General features: G+C 49.2%; 1 protein-coding gene and 1 non-coding gene across 7 annotated transcripts in view; both read left to right on the plus strand.

Moving 5' to 3' along the window:
• Nucleotides 1-120: 120 nt before the first annotated feature.
• The window catches only part of COA8 (cytochrome c oxidase assembly factor 8), a 33,877-nt gene continuing 15,489 nt past the window's right edge, over nucleotides 121-18,508 (plus strand). For all 6 annotated transcript variants that reach the window (XR_010587860.2, XR_010587859.2, XR_012416177.1 and 3 more), the window contains exons 1-3: nucleotides 121-258; nucleotides 9,940-10,137; nucleotides 12,099-12,162. Coding sequence is in view for 3 of the 6 variants with exons in the window: in XM_005562293.4 (XP_005562350.3) it covers nucleotides 136-258; nucleotides 9,940-10,137; nucleotides 12,099-12,162 (385 nt within the window). In the remaining 3 variants the exon portion in view is untranslated. The remainder of the gene's footprint in view (nucleotides 259-9,939; nucleotides 10,138-12,098; nucleotides 12,163-18,508) is intronic.
• On the plus strand, nucleotides 5,773-5,915 carry LOC123575061 (U4 spliceosomal RNA). The gene has a single exon (XR_006700224.2). It is a non-coding gene; the product is annotated as a U4 spliceosomal RNA (small nuclear RNA).

The following is an 18,508-nucleotide window of genomic DNA, read 5'->3' on the forward strand; positions in this document are numbered from 1 at the left end:
GCCGTCGTACCGCGGGGAAAGCGCACGGTCGGCCGCACCGCCGCCCTCCCTCGGGCTTCGCGACCCTGCCGTAAAGCGGCCTCTCGCGCCGTCGCAATGCTGCCGTGCGCCGCGGGAGCCAGGGGGCGTGGGGCCATGGTGGCCTTGCGGGCGGGGAAGAAGAGTCTTCTCCGCGCTCTCAGCCGCTCCTTCGTCTGCCGCGGCTGTCAACTCGCTCCGGAGCGCGGCGCCGAGCGCAGGGATACGGCGCCCAGCGGCGTAAGCAAGCGCCTGGGGATATTGGGCCGGGAGGGGTGACCGGAAGGAAAGACAAACCGGGGCCTCGGGGCAGCTGCCTGCCATGCACAGCCGCCTCAGGCCTTTCTGCAGGTGCGCTCGCGTCCGATCCCGAACAGTCCCGCAGCCCCAAGGCTTCCGCGTCAGGGCTCTCGGTCGGATGGGACTGAGGGTGCCGCCGCCACGCCGGAGACTGTTGACAGCCAGAACCTTTAAGCATAAGAGTCTTATTTGTTCCCGAGAATGATTATTTTTTATATTTAAAGAGCTCTTGGCTTAGCGTGCATTTTTTTTTCGTGGTCTGTGTGTGTGTGTGTGTGTGTGTGTGTGTGTGTGTGTGTGTGTGTGTTTTGGCTTTGTTAAAATTATTAGAGCTTTTATTCAAGCGGTGAACACTTTATACTTTATCATCGTACTTTTGTAGCACTTCACGTTCAATAGTTGTTCTTATTTGCAAACTATGTGTGGGTATATGCATGTTACTGGCCAAAGATCCGCAAAGAATGTCTGTAGCAAGAAAGAGTGGCAAGCAATTTTTCTAAGTCATACTTTTGGGAGGGATGTTTTGTTTAAAGGAGGCCTAGGCCTTGATTCCATCTGTCAGATGAAAATGTTGGCTAACGGTGTGGAATGGGCTGGAGATAAAATATTCAAGCAAAGCATGCAAATACCAAACAGGCTAATGAAGGAGGCTGGAAAACTTGGTTTAAACAATAATTAAAGAAGTGTAAAAAAGAGCTAATTAAAAATTGTTCGGGCTCCCTGGCTCACACTTGTAATCCTAGCACTTTGGGAGGCCGAGGCGAGCAGATCACGAAATCAAGAGGTGAGACCATCCTGCCCAACATGGTGAAACCCCGTCTCTGCTAAAAATACAGAAATTAGCTGGGCGTAGTGGCACGCGCCTCTATAGACCCAGCTAGCTACTCGGGAGGATGAGGCAGGAAAATCGCTTGAACCCGGGAGGCGGAGGTTGCAGTGAGTGGAGATCGCACCGCTGCACTCCAGCCTGGCGACAGAGGGAGACTTCATCTAAAAAAAAAAAAAAAAAGCTAATTAAAAATTGCAAATGTACTTGCTTGTACATTTTCATTTCTGTTGGGCTGTGGCTGTTAGCACACTTTTATAATTGTAGCTTTGAAGGTCTGTTTAGTTTGCAATTTAAACAAGTTACCAGGGCAACTTGTCAACCAGACACCCAAGTGGCTGACTCAGTTCTGTGTTACAGTGGCCAAGCCCTTGCCTTCTATTCCTAGAACATAGAAACCCACCCAGCATCTCCGTCTTTGGGCAGAGAGATACAGCAGGTGTCTAAAAATGCTCTAAGAGAGCCAACTGGAAATCAACCCAGACATTTCCCAGGGGGAGGATTTTCCCTAGCTTATTTTGTGAACTTGTGCTGGAAAGAAACAACAGCACCCAAATAAGGATTTCTCCATTCTCATATAGACTTCTTTTTTGTTTGTTTGTTTTTTGTTTTTTGAGGCGGAGTCTCCCCCTGTTGCCTACGCGGGAGTACAGTGGCGTGATCTCAGCTCACTGCAACCTCTGCCTCCTGGGCTCAAAGGATTCTCGTGCCTCAACCTTCTGAGTAGCTGGGATTACAGGCGCCCACCGCCATGCCCGGCTAATTTTTTTTGTTTGTTTTTAGTAGAGACAGGGTTTTACCTGTTGGCCAGGCTGGTTTCGAACTCCTGACCTCAAGTGATCCGCCTGCCTGGGCCTCCCAAAGTGCTAGGATTACAAGTGTGAGCCACCATTCTCGGCCTTAGACTTCTTGTTAAAGTAAAATAAGTCTTACCATGGGTCTGTTCTCAAGATGAGAGACCTCTCTGCCTTCTTTGTTTTTTCTTTTTTCGAGATGGAATTTTTGCTCTGTTGCCCAGACAGGAGTGCAATGGCACAGTCTCGGCTCACTGCAACCTTCGCCTACTGGGTTCAAGCAGTTCTCCTGCCGCAGCCTCCCGAGTAGCTGGGATCACAGGCGCATGCCGCCACACCTGGTTAATTTTTTTTTTCTTTTTTTAGTAGAGATGGGGTTTCACTATGTTGGCCAGGCTGGTCTCGAACTCCTGACTTCAGGTGATCCACCCGCCGCGGCCTCCCAAAGTGCTGAGATTACAAGTGTGAGCCACCGTGCCCAGCCAGCACCAGCTTTTAATTGAAAAACATTATAGAGGCTGGGCGCGGTGGCTCAAGCCTGTAATCCCAGCACTTTGGGAGGCCGAGACGGGCGGATCACGAGGTCAGGAGATCGAGACCATCCTGGCTAACACGGTGAAACCCCGTCTCTATTAAGAAATACAAAAAACTAGCCGGGCGAGGTGGCGGGCGCCTGTAGTCCCAGCTACTCGGGAGGCTGAGGCCGGAGAATGGCGTAAACCCGGGAGGCGGAGCTTGCAGTGAGCTGAGATCCGGCCACTGCACTCCAGCCTGGGTGACAGAGCGAGACTCCGTCTCAAAAAAAAAAAAAAAGAAAAAAAAAGAAAAACATTATAGAACGTAAGAGTCAGGCACCATTCTTCCTTCCAAATCCATCTTTAAAACTCAGCTTTTCAGAAATATAACTGCTTTTGGTAAAGAAAAAAAAATTAGACTTTTAAATTCTGTTCCCTAGCCACTTCATGCCTGCTTATGTCTTACCTATGTAGTTTGCATCACTGGTTCCTAAACTTGTTTGCACATAAGAATTAGTCTGACTCTTTTAGTTCTTTTTTTTCTTTAATCTGGAAGTTCCCAAACCAGAATTGGTTCAGACATACTCCCTTTTAGTTCTTTTTTAATCCATAGGTTCTGCCTCCATCACCTCTCCACCTTTTTTTTTTTTTTTTTTGAGATGGAGTCTCACTCTGTCACCCAGGCTGGAATGCAGTGGCACGATCTCAGCTCACTGCAATCTCCACCTCCTGAGTTCAAGCTATTCTCCTGCCTCAGCCTCTCGAGTAGCACCTCCTCACCTTTTTTTTTTTTTTTTTGAGACGGAGTCTCGCTCTGCTGCCCAGGCTGGAGTGCAGTGGCCGGATCTCAGCTCACTGCAAGCTCCGCCTCCCGGGTTCACGCCATTCTCCTGCCTCAGCCTCCCGAGTAGCTGGGACTACAGGCGCCGCCACCTCGCCCGGCTAGTTTTTTGTATTTTTTAAAGTAGAGACGGGGTTTCACCGTGTCAGCCAGGATGGTCTCGATCTCCTGACCTCGTGATCCGCCCGTCTTGGCCTCCCAAAGTGCTGGGATTACAGGCTTGAGCCACCGCGCCCGGCCTTTTTTTTTTTTTTTAAAGCAATTTATTTGAAGAGGGGATCACATGTCCTTTAAAACTTCCTACAGTCTGGATTTTGCTGATTGTGTCTCCATGGTGTAATTTAGCATGTTCCTCTGACTTCTTTCTTGTAAATTGACAGCTATATTCTAGAACTTTGACCACATCCAGATTTTTTTTTTTTGTTTTTTGAGACAAAGTCTCACTCTGTCACCCAGGCTGGAGTGCAGTGGCGTGATCTCAGCTCACTGCAACCTTCACCTCCCAGGTCCAAGCAGTTCTGCCTCAGCCTCCCGAGTAGCTGAGATTACACATGCCTACCACCACGCCCGGCTAATTTTTATATTTTTTGTAGAGACAGAGTTTCATCATGTTGGCCAGGCTGGTCTTGAACTCCTGACCTCAGGTGATCTGCTCATCTCAGCCTCCCAAAGTGCTGGGATTACAGGTATGAGCCACTGTGCCTGGCCCAAAGTCACTTTTAGCTTCAAAAATGAGCTGTAGGGTATACCTTCTTTTTCTGTTTCTGTGGATTGTTTACTAAGGTTTGAATTTTTCTGTGACTGGTAGAACCTACAAGTCATTTGAACCAGAGTTTTCATAAGAACAGGTCATTTTAACCCCATCTTCTTTTTGGTTAGAGTTACTAAACTGGTAAATAAGAGTGATCCGGCCAGGCATCGTGGCTCACACCTTGCCAGCACTTTGGGAGGCTGAGGCAGGCAGATCACCTGAGGTCAGGAGTTCAAGACCAGCCTGGCCAACATGGTGAAATCCTGTCTCTACAAAAATACAAAAATTAGCCGGGCATGATGGCGGTACCTGTAATCCCAGCTACTTGGGAGGCTGAGGCAGGAGAAATGCTTGAACACAGGAGGCGGAGGTTGCAGTGAGCTGAGATCGCGCCATTGCACTCTAGCCTGGGCGATGGACCAAGACTCCTTCTCAAAAATAAAAAAAAAAAAAAGAGTGATCCATTGCATATTGATTTAAGCAAGACATCTGATAAAGTCTCTTATGTATTTTTGAAAACCATGTCCTGTGTTATGGTGCTTGAAACACCAATGGAAACATTTGTCTCAGGGTGGTTCGTATTTCCTGCACAGGTTCTTCATGAGGTGCCAGTGATACAGAAATGAATGCGTGTGCCTCTTTTCACACATGCACAGATGGCTCTCCAGGCAGGAGCTCTGCATGCTAACACATGCCTCCCTGGTGCCTAGAGCGGTGCTTGTCCTTTGCATGGTGGCGCAGGTACAGACAGGTTGATGCTTATGGAGAAAGGCTGAATCCGCTATGCCCATTTTGGGAATCTGTTGGAAGTTAATTGTTTGCAGCTCCAGGCAGGGTGGTTCCCAGGGGAGCACCACCCTGGGCCTGCCTGCTGGGCACATAACTTCTGAGAGGAGGAGGGCTGGAACAAGCCCACAGATAATGATCTTTTTCCCTTTTTTGGAGATAAGGTCTTGCTCTGTTGCCCAGGCTGGAGTGAGCAGTGGCACAAACACAGCTTACCACAGCCTCAACCTCACTGGCTCAAGTAATCTTCCTGCCTCAGCCTCTTTAGTAGCTGGGGCTACAGGCAGGTGCCACCACGCCTGGCTGATTTTTAAAAAATTTTTTGGCCGGGCGCGGTGGCTCACGCCTGTAATCCCAGCACTTTGGGAGGCCGAGACGGGCGGATCACGAGGTCAGGAGATCAAGACCATCCTGGCTAACACAGTGAAACCCCGTCTCTACTAAAAAAATACAAAAAACTAGCCGGGCGAGGTGGCGGGCGCCTGTAGTCCCAGCTACTCGGGAGGCTGAGGCAGGAGAATGGCGGGAACCCGGGAGGCGGAGCTTGCAGTGAGCTGAGATCCGGCCACTGCACTCCAGCCTGGGCGACAGAGCGAGACTCCGTCTCAAAAAAAAAAAAAAAAAAATTTTTTGGCAGGGCACGGTGGCTCATGCCTGTAATCTCAGCACTTTGGGAGGCCAAGGAGGGTGGATCATCTGAGGTCAGGAATTCACGACCAGCCTGGCCAACATGGTGAAACCCCATCTCTACTAAAAATATAAAAATTAGCTGGGCGTGGTGGCACATGCCTGTAATCCCAGCTACTCGGGAGGCTGAGGCAGGAGAATCGCTTGAACCCGGGAGGCAGAGGCTGCAGTGAGCTGAGAACACACCACTGCACTCCAGCCTGGCCAACAGTGCGAGACTCCGTCTCAAAAAAAAAAAAAAAAAAAAATTTTGTAGCTTTGCACAGCAGCAGTGTTGTAGCCAATGAGATTTATCCGAGGTGTGATTGTTGCTAATTGAAAACTTTTCCCAATACCCTGCCATGATGACTTGCAATATAGTCGGCATTGGCAATGTTTGACAGTCTCTGTACAGAGACCGAAAAAAAAATTTTTTTTATAGAGATGGGGTCTCACTTTGTTGCCCAGGCTGGCCTTGAACTCCTGAGCTCAAACAATCCACCTGCCTCAGCTTCCCAAGGTGCTGGGATTACAAGTGTAAACCATCAAGCCCAGCCCACAAATAATCATCCTTAGACAATGTCTAAAGACATAAAGAATGTCTAAAGACAATCTTTTTTTTTTTTTTTTTTTTTTGAGACGGAGTCTCGCTCTGTCGCGGGGGCTGGAGCGCAGTGGCCGGATCTCAGCTCACTGCAAGCTCCGCCTCCCGGGTTTACGCCATTCTCCTGCCTCAGCCTCCTGTGTAGCTGGGACTACAGGCGCCCGCCACCTCGCCCGGCTAGTTTTTTGTATTTTTTTAGTAGAGACGGGGTTTCACCATGTTAGCCAGGATGGTCTCGATCTCCTGACCTCGTGATCCGCCCGTCTCGGCCTCCCAAAGTGCTGGGATTACAGGCTTGAGCCACCGCGCCCGGCCTAAAGACAATCTTTAGACAAATTGTCTCATCATTTTTAGACAATACTGAGGTGCAGGCCTTGTGTCTGTTGGTGGTGGGAAAGAGATGGTTGAGTAGGGCCTTAAAGATAATAAAAATAATTAACGTGTGTTTGCAGCAGGGGTGGCTTCCTGCTGTGGTCACTCCAGTGTAGGGTGAAAGTGTTCCAGCCTGGATAGCTCTCCCGTGTCATTGGCATTCCTGAAATTAGGAGACCGTTTTCATTGACTTTCTAGTGTTTGCCATTCTGGTGGATTATCCTTCTATACTGCTGGATCGGGTTTGTGGATTTGTCTAGCATCTGTGTAGAACAGGAGAGTGGGGACCCTAACCCTCAGTAAATATGGAAGTTCCTGACTGCTTCTCAGATGGGAACTCAAAGCCTTTATAGAACTGAGAATTAGAACGGGAAGCAAGAATGCTAGGAACTTGCTAACATTTTCTCTTCATTATTCCCTGGCGGTTTCCCCATGGTAGCTTTGTGTCATGTACGGGCACTTCCAGGAATAGGGTGCAGGGGAACCATCTCAGTGTCTCCCCTTCCAAATCATGGCTTCTGGAGGGAGAGAGGCTGGGGTGGGAGTGCTCCTTGGGTACTCAGGAGCTTAATAAAAGCAGAGGGAGCTGGAGAGCAAGGTCTGGCCTGCAGAGCTGGCACAGAGAAGCCTGGTGTGGGGCTGTCCAGCCTGCCAATATACAGTTAAGAAGAAAGGATATATGTGTGTGTGTATATATAGATGTATAGTGTGTGTGTGTGTGTGACAGGGTCTCACTCTGTCACCCAGGCTGAAGTGCAGTGACATGGTCTTGGTTCACTGCAACCTCCACCTCCCAGGTTCAAGCAATTCTTGTGCCTCAGCCTCCCAAGTAGCTGGGATTACAGGTGCACACCACCACGCCCGGCTTATTTTTTGGTGTTTTTAGTAGAGACGGGGTTTCACCCTGTTGGCCAGGCTGGTCTCGAACTCCTGACCTCAAATGATCCACCTGCCTCTGCTTCCCAAAATGCTGGGATTACGGCCTGAGCCACTGTGCCTGGCAGAAAAAAGATTTTCACAAGAACTGGAAGGTTAACTCCCCTCCCAGACCCAAAGATGCAGATTCAGCCTGACCAGCAGGAATGCACATGTGCCTCACTGTGAGGAGGGCAGAACTGAGGCTGCTTCTCAGGAAACTGTGGGGGTCTAGCGTGCCCCCCCACCCCCACCCGCAGACACAAGGGCCGGATAGAAGAGCCTCCCAGCATAGCCAATGGGACACCATGAATCATAGGCTTGTACTGTGGAAACTAGCAATTATGGTAATTACTCGCACTGCAAAAGGCTCTTCCTCTTACCAAAGGACATTTTCCTCCCCCAAGCTGCTTCTCCTCCCTTTAAATAGCAGCTCCTCAGTGAATAAAGGCAGAAACATGTGGTTATAGGGAAGTACAAAGGAAGATAACATCTCTCACATAATAGCAAACAATGATTTGAAAATATTGGTACCCCAGCTTTATTGTAAAGCAGTTTATGTGAGTGATAACTAGAAGATAAATATGGAAAAGTAACTGAACGCTGCTGACACCTCTCTGAGCTTGCTTTGTGATATGTGGGCAGCTAGAAAAAGCAGCTAATTGTTAGGTGGCTCCTGTAAACACTTCCTGATGGGGAGCCTGTGAGCAGAAAAGAGCGGGCACAGGCCTGGACAGTGGTCAGGCACCGTTAGCATGAAACCCGCTGAGCTGCAGACACCCCGGTCAGCGTGGAGGAGGGAAGGAGTCGCTGTCCTGGGCCACAGTCTAGGGGGTGGACCCTGGTGCCATCCCTTTTGTGAGACTCACGTTAGTTTCTACCAACAGCCAAATACCACAAATGCAAAGATGTGGGGGAGAAGCCCATGAACATTGTCTGAATGTATGGTAAAGAAAAAAAAGAAAAAATAATCTTTTGTGGAAATGTAGGCTTTATTGTTTTAATGGGAAATTTGGTGATTGTATACAGTTTTGGTTTTTTTGTTTTTGTTTTTGAGATGAAGTCTCTATAACCCAGGCTGGAGTACGGTGGCACCATCTCGGTTCACTGCAACCTCCGCTTCCCAGGTTCAAGCGATTCTCCTGCCTCAGCCTCCCAAGTAGCTGGGACTACAGTCACCTGCCACCATGCCCTGCTAATTTTTTTTGTTGGAGACAGGGTTTGGGGTTTCACTGTGTTAGCCAGGATGGTCTTGATCTCCTGACCTCTTGATCCGCCTGCCTTGGCCTCCCAAAGTGCTGGGATTACAGGCGTGAGCCACTGTGCCCAGCCTGTATATAGTTTTTAGACTGATGGGTAAAATGTTGAAGGTCTGTATTGCAATCCTGCCTTTACTTTCTAAAAAGGATTCCTAAATTGATCCAGCATCAAATCAGTATATTTTAACCCTGACGATGAGCAGTATAGTTTCAGGTCTTGAATAGCGGGTTCTCCCACTGTCACTCCCTGACCGTTCTTCCTGCCCATTGCACAAACAAAATCAGTTCACGGAGACCATGGCATTGCAGTAAAGAAAGAGTTTAGGACCGGGCACGGTGGCTCATGCCTGTAATCCCAACACTTCGGGAGGCCAAGGCGGGCAGATCACCTGAGGTCAGGAGTTCAAGACCAGCCTGGTCAACATGATGAAACCCCATCTCTACTAAAAATACAAAAATTAGCTGGGCCTGGTGGCGCGTGCCTGGAATCCCAGCTACTCGGGAGGCTGAGGCAAGAGAATCGCTTGAACCCGGGAGGTGGAGGTTGCAGTGAGCCGAGATCACACCACTGCACTCCAGCCTGGGTGACAGAGCAAGACTCCGTCTCAAAAAAAAAAAAAAAGAAAGAGTTTAATTGATGTGAGGCCGGCCATGCTACATGGAAGAGTTACTACTCCAACCAGTCTCTCCACGCATTTGGGGGCTAGAGTTTTTCTAAAATAGTTTGGAGTAAGGGGTGGCGGTGGCTGGGCAGTGGGTGCTTGCTGCCGATTGGTCAGGGCGCAATCACAGGGGTGTGAGAATCATCCTCCTGCCTGCTGAGTGGCTTCTGGGCGGGTCCAGGAGGAGCCATCACTTTGGACTTGCAAAACACCTGAAAAGATACCTCAAAAGACCAGTCTTAGGTTCTGCAATAGAGATGCAGGAGTAATTGGAGAAGTTGCAGGTCTTGTGACCTCTGGAATGACGGCTGGCACCTTACCCGAATTCAGACTCCTCACCTCTTCCTAGCCTGGTAGGGTCTCACATTAGCTTCAGAAAGCTTAGCAAAGGTGGTTGAATTTCGGGAAAGGGCTGTTACTATTTAAACCAGAAACTAGGCCCTGTGTGGTGGATCCCAGTTGTAATCCACCACTTTGGGAAGATTGGGAGTGGCCGAGATCACGCCACTGCACTCCAGCCTGGCGACAGAGCAAGACTCGTCTCTAAATAAATAAATAAATCCAGATTGTGCATTTTATAATACTAGATGCTCGTTTTGTCATATGTTAATCCAATTTACTTCATTAAAGGTATCAAGATTCTGCCCTCCAAGAAAGTCTTGCCATGACTGGATAGGACCCCCAGACAAATATTCAAACCTTCGACCTGTTCACTTTTACATACCTGAAAATGAATCGCCATCGGAACAAAAGCTTAGAAAATTAAGACAAGAAACACAAGAATGGAATCAACAGTTCTGGGCAAACCAGAATTTGACTTTTAGTAAGGTAAGTTTCAGTTTTAGATCAGAATGAGAAACAACACAGTTGGCCACTTGAGGGTGCTAGATATTTAGTATTTGCTTTGCGTTTTGTCTCAGTCCCTCCCCCACAGTGTATGTATGTGTGGATGTGTGTATATATACGCATATAATTTTAAAAACTAATATGTAACCGTATATAAGAGACGCTCATTCGTAGAACCACAGATCTTGAGACTTTGAAGGAAGCAATGTGTGACCAGCAGAGCCAGAACGGGAAGTACGTGTTTTACACACATACGTGTGTGTGTTTATCTTTATGAGAATACCGGTTTTTTTTAGGTGGGGCATGGTGGCTCTGCAGTCCCAGCACTTTGGGAGGCTGAGATGGGCGGATCACTTGAAGCCAGGAGTTTGAGAGCAGGCTGGCCAACGTAGCGAAACCTAATCTCTACTAAAAATATAAAAATGAGCCAGGTGTGGTGGCACATGCGTGTGATCCCTGTGACTTGGGAGGCTGAGGCACAAGAATTGCTTGAACCTGGGAGGCGGAGGTTGCAATGAGCCGAGATCGCACCGTTACACTCCAGTCTGGGTGACAGGAGTGAAACCCTGACTCGAAAAAAAAGAAACCCAGTTTTTGTGATGTGTTGAATTCTTCCTGAGAATTCAAAAACATTTTTTTGTTGTTGTTGGGTTTTTTTGTTTTTTTTTTTTGAGACGAAGTTTCACTCTGTCACCAGGCTGGAATGCAGTGATATGATCTCAGCTTACTGCACTCTCTATCTCCCAGATTCAGGCGATTCTCCTGCCTCAGCCTCCCAAATAGCTAGGATTACAGGCACACGCCACCATGCCCAGCTAATTTTTGTATTTTTAGTGGAGACCGGGTTTCACCATGTTGGCCAGGATGGTCTTGATCTCCTGACCTCGTGATCCACCCACCTCAGCCTCCAAAAGTGTTGGGATTACAGGCGTGAGCCACCGTGCCCAGCCGAGAATTCAAAATTCTTAACAAGATACTTATAAATAAACTGTGTAAGAAAAAAGTATGAAAAAAGCATAAATAGTCTAAACCAGAAGAAAAACATTTAAACTTTTTTCTTTTTTTTTCCCTGAGATGGAGTTTCACTCCTGTTGCCCAGGCTGGAGTGCAATGGTGTGATCTCGGCTCACCGCAACCTCCACCTCCCTGGTTCAAATGATTCTCCTGCCTCAGCTTTCCAAGTAGCTGGGATTACACGCTCGCCACCACACCCGGCTAATTTTTGTATTTTTAGTAGAGATGGGGTTTCACCACGTTGGCCAGGCTGGTCTTGAACTCCTGACCTTCAGGTGATCCGCCTGCCTTGGCCTCTCAAAGTGCTGGGATTCCAGGCGTGAGCCACCGCGCCCGGCCACATTTAAACTTTGATTTGCCATTTGAGTGGGCTGTGTCAGGTGGGGTGTATTTATCCTATTCTGTGGATTTTTTTTTTTTTTGAGACAGAGTCTCACTCTGTTGTCCAGGCTGGAGTGCAGTGGCATGGTATCGGCTCACTGCAACCTCTGCCTCCCAGGTTCAAGCAGTTCTCCTGCCTCAGCCTCCTGAGTAGCTGGGATTACAGGTGCCCACCATCATACCTGGCTAATTTTTGTACTTTTAGTAGAGATGGGGTTTCTCCATGTTGGCCAGGCTGGTCTGGAACTGCTAATCTCAGGTGATCCACCCACCTTGTCCTCCCAAAGTGCTGGCGTTACACGTGTGAGCCACTGCGCCTGACCTATTCTGTGGATTTATAAACAGTGTCTCCCAAGTTTATCGAACATCTTTTCAAATCCTGTTACAAACACAAAACTTTTAACCACATTCAGAGGATTTTAAATGAGCTTTGAGATGGGTCACCTGCTTCTCAGAAAGTCCACATCTGTGCTTCTCCAGGATGCTGTGAGCTGTGCTCTTGCCAAAGAAAAGAGTTCTGAGAGCCTTTTTTTTTTTTTTTTTTTTAGGAAAAAGAAGAATTTATTCACTCGAGACTAAAAACTAAAGGCCTGGGCCTGAGAACTGAATCAGGTTAGTGCATTTGTTTGGGTTTTTTTGTTTTGTTTTGTTTTGCTTTCTTTGTTTGGGTTTGAACAAGTCCATGAGAAGGTAAAGCAAGGGCGGTGAGAGAAGTGGGGAAGTTCAGGGCAGTTCTTGGCCTGCTTTGGGGCAGTGCTCAGCACACCTCTGTCCAGGTTCTTTTGCACACCCAGTTCCCAAGCATGGCTCTCCAATCTCTAGCTCCCTCTTCTCTCTCAGGAGTTTAGGTGGTTATGATGGATGACCACCTTCTGACCTTTGATTTCCATCCTGAGGTCTCAGCCTTTGCAACTTCTCCCTCTCCAAACCAGCTTCTCTTCTGATCCCTGATCTCAGTTCAGTGCTCAAAATAGCCTTTCCTTATTTTCTCTTGATGTTGATGTTAGGCCTGAGTGACATCTCATGCCGTTTGTTAAACAGATGTCTGCTGCCAGAATGTTGTTCTGATAGAAAATCCAAAATCATCGACCCCAAAAGCCAAGTCTGTCATTGGGCTAAAGTGCCATTCCTACTAATCCTTTACCTCACCTGATTCATTTAGAGTAAAGGGCTGGGGGCTTGAGTCTCCCCTGTGCCAGGACCTCTGTTGCTGTTTGCTGGCTGCTGGAGAGGTGGGGCCTTGCAGGCCCTGGAGAGGTGGGGCCTTGCAGGGCAGAGTTGGAGCAGATGCTGCATCCAACAGTAAGCATGAGAATGAGCACTCACAGTTTCAGGTCCTGTGCTGGACACTGTGCAAGTCCTGTGCATATATCACCTGTTGCATTTCCCACAGTGACCCAGTGAAGTAGATACTGTTTTTTTTTTTTTTTGAGACGGAGTCTCGCTCTGTCGCCCAGGCTAGAGTGCAGTGGCCGGATCTCAGCTCACTGCAAGCTCCGCCTCCCGGGTTTACGCCATTCTCCTGCCTCAGCCTCCCCAGTAGCTGGGATTACAGCTGCCCGCCACCACGTCCGGCTAGTTTTTTGTATTTTTTAGTAGAGACGGGGTTTCACCGGGTTAGCCAGGATGGTCTCGATCTCCTGACCTCGTGATCCACCCGTCTCGGCCTCCCAAAGTGCTGGGATTACAGGCTTGAGCCACCGCGCCAGGCCGATACTGTTATCTTTACCATTTTATAGAAGAGCAACCTGAGGCTTCCCCAAAATTACACAGTGAGAATGTGGTGTGGCCTGGATTCTCACCTCGGGAGTCGGATTGCAAAGCCTCCTGGGCCTCACCGCGCTCCATGGCTGTCAACGAATTCCATGCTGACCTGGTGTGCGTGTGCGCGCGCATGTGTGTGTGCACGTGTGTGCGTGCGCGTGTGTGCATGTGTGTGCGTGTGTGTGCGCGTGTGTGTGTGCGTGTGTGCGTGCGTGTGTGCGTGCGTGTGTGCAGGTGTGTGTGCGTGTGTGTGCGCGTGTGTGTGTGCGTGTGTGTGCGTGCATGTGTGCGTGCACGTGTGCGTGCGTGTGTGGACGTGTGTGTCCGTGCGTGTGTGCATGTGTGTGCGCGCGTGTGTGTGTGCGCGTGTGTGTGTGCGTGCGTGTGTGCATGTGCGCACCACATGTGCCGTGCCATGTCCGTAGGTCTGTCATCATATCAGGTAGGACTAGGTCGGCTCATACCTTGGAAGTGCTTTGGAGACAACCACTGTCCTGACAGACGGGAGTTGTTGTTTTGATTCTTACTAAGGTCCCAGAATCCTGTTGATGGCTCTGCTGAGTATTGAAAGGCTGGCCTTAAATTAGGTTTGAAAATGAATTTGGTAATAGGACAGGATGTGTTAAGGAAGGGAAGCATGCAGGGAGCTGCCTGCTCTGGCAGCTGTTGAAAGTTAGCAGGCCGCAGTGCCTGCAGTGGGAGTGGGGCAGCAGGCGTGTCACCTTGGGCCAGAGAACGTCTTGTACACAGTTGCACCAATGCGTGAGGATATAGGTCCCCAAGAGCCAAGAGAGGGGGAGCTTTGTTGAATACATGATGTTGGAGAAACCTTTGGCCCAAAAGAACAAATTTAGATTCGTTCTCCCTGCAATACAAATATGTTCCAGTGGGTCAAAATGTTAATTATTATTAATTTTTTTTTTTTTTTTTTTTGAGACGGAGTCTTGCTCTGTCACCCAGGCTGGAGTGCAGTGGCCGGATCTCAGCTCACTGCAAGCTCCGCCTCCCGGGTTTACGCCATTCTCCTGCCTCAGCCTCCCGAGTAGCTGGGACTACAGGCGCCCGCCACCTCGCCCGGCTATTTTTTTGTATTTTTTTTTTTCTTTTCTTTTTTTTTTTTTTTTTGAGATGGAGTCTGGCTCTGTCACCCAGGCTGGAGTGCAGTGGCGTGATCTCGGCTCACTGCAAGCTCCGCCTCCCGGGTTTACGCCATTCTCCTGCCTCAGCCTCCCGAGTAGCTGGGACTACAGGCGCCCGCCACCTCGCCCGGCTAGTTTTTTTTTTGTATTTTTTAGTAGAGACGGGGTTTCACCGTGTTAGCCAGGATGGTCTGGATCTCCTGACCTCGTGATCCGCCTGTCTCGGCCTCCCAAAGTGCTGGGATTACAGGCTTGAGCCACCGCACCCGGCCTATTTTTTTGTATTTTTTAGTAGAGACGGGGTTTCACCGTGTTAGCCGGGATCGTCTCTCGATCTCCTGACCTCGTGATCCGCCCATCTCGGCCTCCCAAAGTGCTGGAATTACAGGCTTGAGCCACCGCGCCCGGCCTTTTTTCTTTTTTTTGAGACAGGGTCTCACCCTGTCTCCCAGGCTGGAATGCAGTGGCACCATCTGGGCTCACTACAGCCTTGACCTCGTAGACTCAAGTGATCCTCCCACTTCAGCCTCCCAAGTACCTAGGACTACAGGTGCACGCCAGCACCACACCTGGCTAATTTTTATGTTTTTTGTAGGGACGGAGTTTTGCCATTTTGCCCAGGGTGGTCTCAAATTCCTGAGCTCAAGTAGTCCACCCACCTCGGCCTCCCAAAGTGCTGGAATTACAAGCATGAGCCACCGTGCCCGGCCAAAAAGTTAATTATTAAAAGTCAGGCCAGGCGCGGTGGTTCACGCCTGTAATCCCAGCACTTGGGGAGGCCAAGGCGGGTGGATCGCAAGGTCAGGAGTTCGAGACCAGCCTGATCAACATGGTGAAACCCCGTCTCTACTAAAAATACAAAAATTAGCCGGTTGTGGTGGCAGGCGCCTGTAATCCCAGCTACTCAAGAGACTGAGGCAGGAGAATCACTTGAACCCAGGAGGCAGAGGTTGTAGTGAGCCAAGATCGCGCCGCTGTACTCCAGCCTGGGTGACAGAGCGAGTCTCTATCTCAAAAAAATAAAAAAAAATGTAAGTCGATTATTTATGGATTAAAGAGTTAGATACATAGTTCCTAGCTGTAGAGCATCTAATAGGAGATAACAGACTCTCTATTATCTGGAGGAATGATACCCTCCTGAGCTTGAGGGTCAAGATAGAGATATTCAAGAACATAAAAGCTGAAAACATCTGTGTTAAGACTCCTTTTGATCCACCTTTCTGGACAGGAGAGTTTGCTGAGCAGATGTGGGGGTGGCTCAGTACCCACGGGAGGATGGAGCTGGCCCCAGTCATGGCCTGTGCTCAGACGCTAAGACCAGAGCAATTTCTTCCTCGTGTTTAAACTTTTCTCCTAGGCCACTGCTTTACCTTTCTCATGCTATAAACTGGCTTTCTCTGCCTCCTTGTTTATCCCTCCTGAGTTCAAGGAAGCAGTCAGCTGAGGAGGCTGCCTTTCCCCAGGCTGGCACCAGCCCAGTTGGGAGGTGCCGGATTAGCTGAGGCGGAGGTGGGGCTTGTGCAGAGAGCCTGGCTGCTGCCATGGAGACAGGAGGAAGCAGGCAAAAGAGCAGGCCTGCTGGCAAAGGATCAGAGGGCTGGGCAGACACAGGGATCAGTGTCCCGGAAATGTGAGGAAGGGCAAGTGCTGGCAGCAAAGATGACGTGGGCAATTTGGACTTCAGGAAAATGTGCCACAAATTTGCAGAAATAACACACATTTATAGACAAGTAACGTGACTACAAGAAGAAAAAATTGCTCGAACTCTAAATTTTACAAGGCATATTGGTTTATTTTTTTGAGATGGAGTCTCGCTCTGTCACCAGGCTGGAGTGCAGTGGCATGATCTCGGCTCACTGCAGTCTCCGCCTCCTGGGTTTCAGTGATTCTCCTGCCTCAGCCTCCCAAGTAGCTGGGATTACAGGCACCCACCACCACACCTGGCTAATTTTTTCATGTGTGTGTTTTGTAGAGCAGGGTTTCACGATGTTGACCAGGCTGGACTCGAACTCCTGACCTCAAGTGATCCACTCATCTCAGCCTCCCAAAGTGGTGGGATTATAGGCATGAGCCATTGCACCCAGCCTACAGTGCATATTCAACAAGAAGTCATCATTTCATGCTTACTCAATTCATGGGGGAATGTTTTCAGTCTTGAGACTCAGTGCTGGTGGAGTTACATCAAAGGTGGATGGCAGTAGCAAATCCTCAGTCCGTTTTCCAGAAGGATTTAGCTAAACATACTACACATATCCCAGGAAGCAGGAAAATGATGCTCATGAATCTTCTGTAAGAATTCATGTGGAGAGCCAGGCTTGGTAACTCACACCTGTAATCTCACCACTTTGGGAGGCTGAGGTGGGTGGATCACTTGAGCCCAGGAGTTTGAGACCAGCCTGGGCAACATGGTGAAACCCTGTGTCTACAAAAAATTTAAAAATAAAAATAATTAAGGCCAGGCGCAGTGGCTCACGCCTGTAATCCCAGCACTTTGGGAGGCCGAGGCGGGTGGATCGCCTGAGGTTGGGAGTTCGAGAACAGCCTGACTAACATGAAGAAATCCCCTCTCTACTGAAAATATAAAATTAGGCCGGGCGCGGTGGCTCATGTCTGTAATCCCAGCGCTTTGGGAGGCCAAGGTGGGTGGATCACGAGGTCAGGAGTTCGAGACCAGCCTGATCAGCATGGTGAAACCCCATCTCTACTAAAAATACAAAAAATTAGCCAGGCACGGTGGCGGGCGCCTGTAGTCCCAGCTACTCTGGAGGCTGAGGCAGGAGAATGGCATGAACCCGGGAGGCGGAGCTTGCAGTGAGCTGAGGTCACGCCACTGCACTCCAGCCTGGGCTACAGAGTGAGACTCCGTCTTAAAAAAAAAAAAAAAGAAAGAAAATTAGCCAGGCGTGGTGGTGCACGCCTGTAATCCCAGCTACTCAGGAGGCTGAGGCAAAAGAATCACTTGAACCCTGGAGGCAGAGGTTGTAGTGAGCCGAGATCGCACCATTGCACGCCAGCCTGGGCAACAAGAGTGAAACTCCATCTCAAAAAAAAAATAAAAATAAAAAACAGCCAAGTTTGCAAGTTTGGCAGTATGTGTCTGTAGTCCCAGCTACTCGGAAAGCTGAGGTGGGAGGATTGCTTGAGCCCAGGAGGTGGAGGCTGCAGTGAGCCAAGATTGTGTCACTGCACTCCAGCCTGAGTGGCAGAGCCAGACCGTCTCCAACAGCAACAACAAAAATTCATGTGGGGAAACATGGGAAGAGTTCAGCTGTGTGTTCTTTGCAGCAGGATCTTTCATTGCACAAGAATGGGAAGAATGGAAATGTCCAGTACTAGCAGAACGGATAAGGCTGTGGTGGCCTACCCGCTCACTGGCCTTCACTGGAATATTCTGCAGCGGTGCAGAAAAACGAGTGATTGAATTTAAAGTGCAAGCAACAGAATACTGTGATTTCAGTTCTGCCGGTCTCAAAATTAAATCTCATTTGTAAGGCAGGCAGTATTGTGGGAGAATTTCTCTAATGTATTTAATTCTCAGAGTGTTTATGCAGTGGCAGGAAGTGTACCATCAAAATGGGTTTAGTTTAAGTCAGTCTCCTGAGTATTTATGAAACACCCACTCGGTTTTCGGTAAGTGTGGTGAATTTGGTGTTCTGCCTCTTTCCCTGGACTTAGTGGTATGTTTGGTAACAAGCTGCAGTGCTGCAGTGTGGACCATGCCCTGCTTAGCAGACATTACAGCGCTTCTGCTGCCTGCTGAGCCTTGGCCTAGGGGTGTTTGAGCCAAGTGCAAGGAACCTGTGTCAATGGAGTCAGGTGGCAGCAGCTGGTACCCCTGCCTGCGGGGTAGTCCCGTGGTCACCCTAACAGCAGCGACCACCAGCAAGCACTTCTGTGCCAGCCCCGCCCCTCCTGCCACACTGATGGAGTGCAGCCTCATGAGGTGTGCGGTTGCCGTCACACACTGGAGAGGAAGATGCTGAGATGGAGGTAAGTTACAGCTCTGGGGCCACACAGCCAGGTGGGGATGGTCTTGGCCTCTGTCCATCCCAGAT

Source organism: Macaca fascicularis, chromosome 7 (assembly GCF_037993035.2).
Source record: "Macaca fascicularis isolate 582-1 chromosome 7, T2T-MFA8v1.1".
Lineage (NCBI taxonomy): Eukaryota > Metazoa > Chordata > Mammalia > Primates > Cercopithecidae > Macaca > Macaca fascicularis.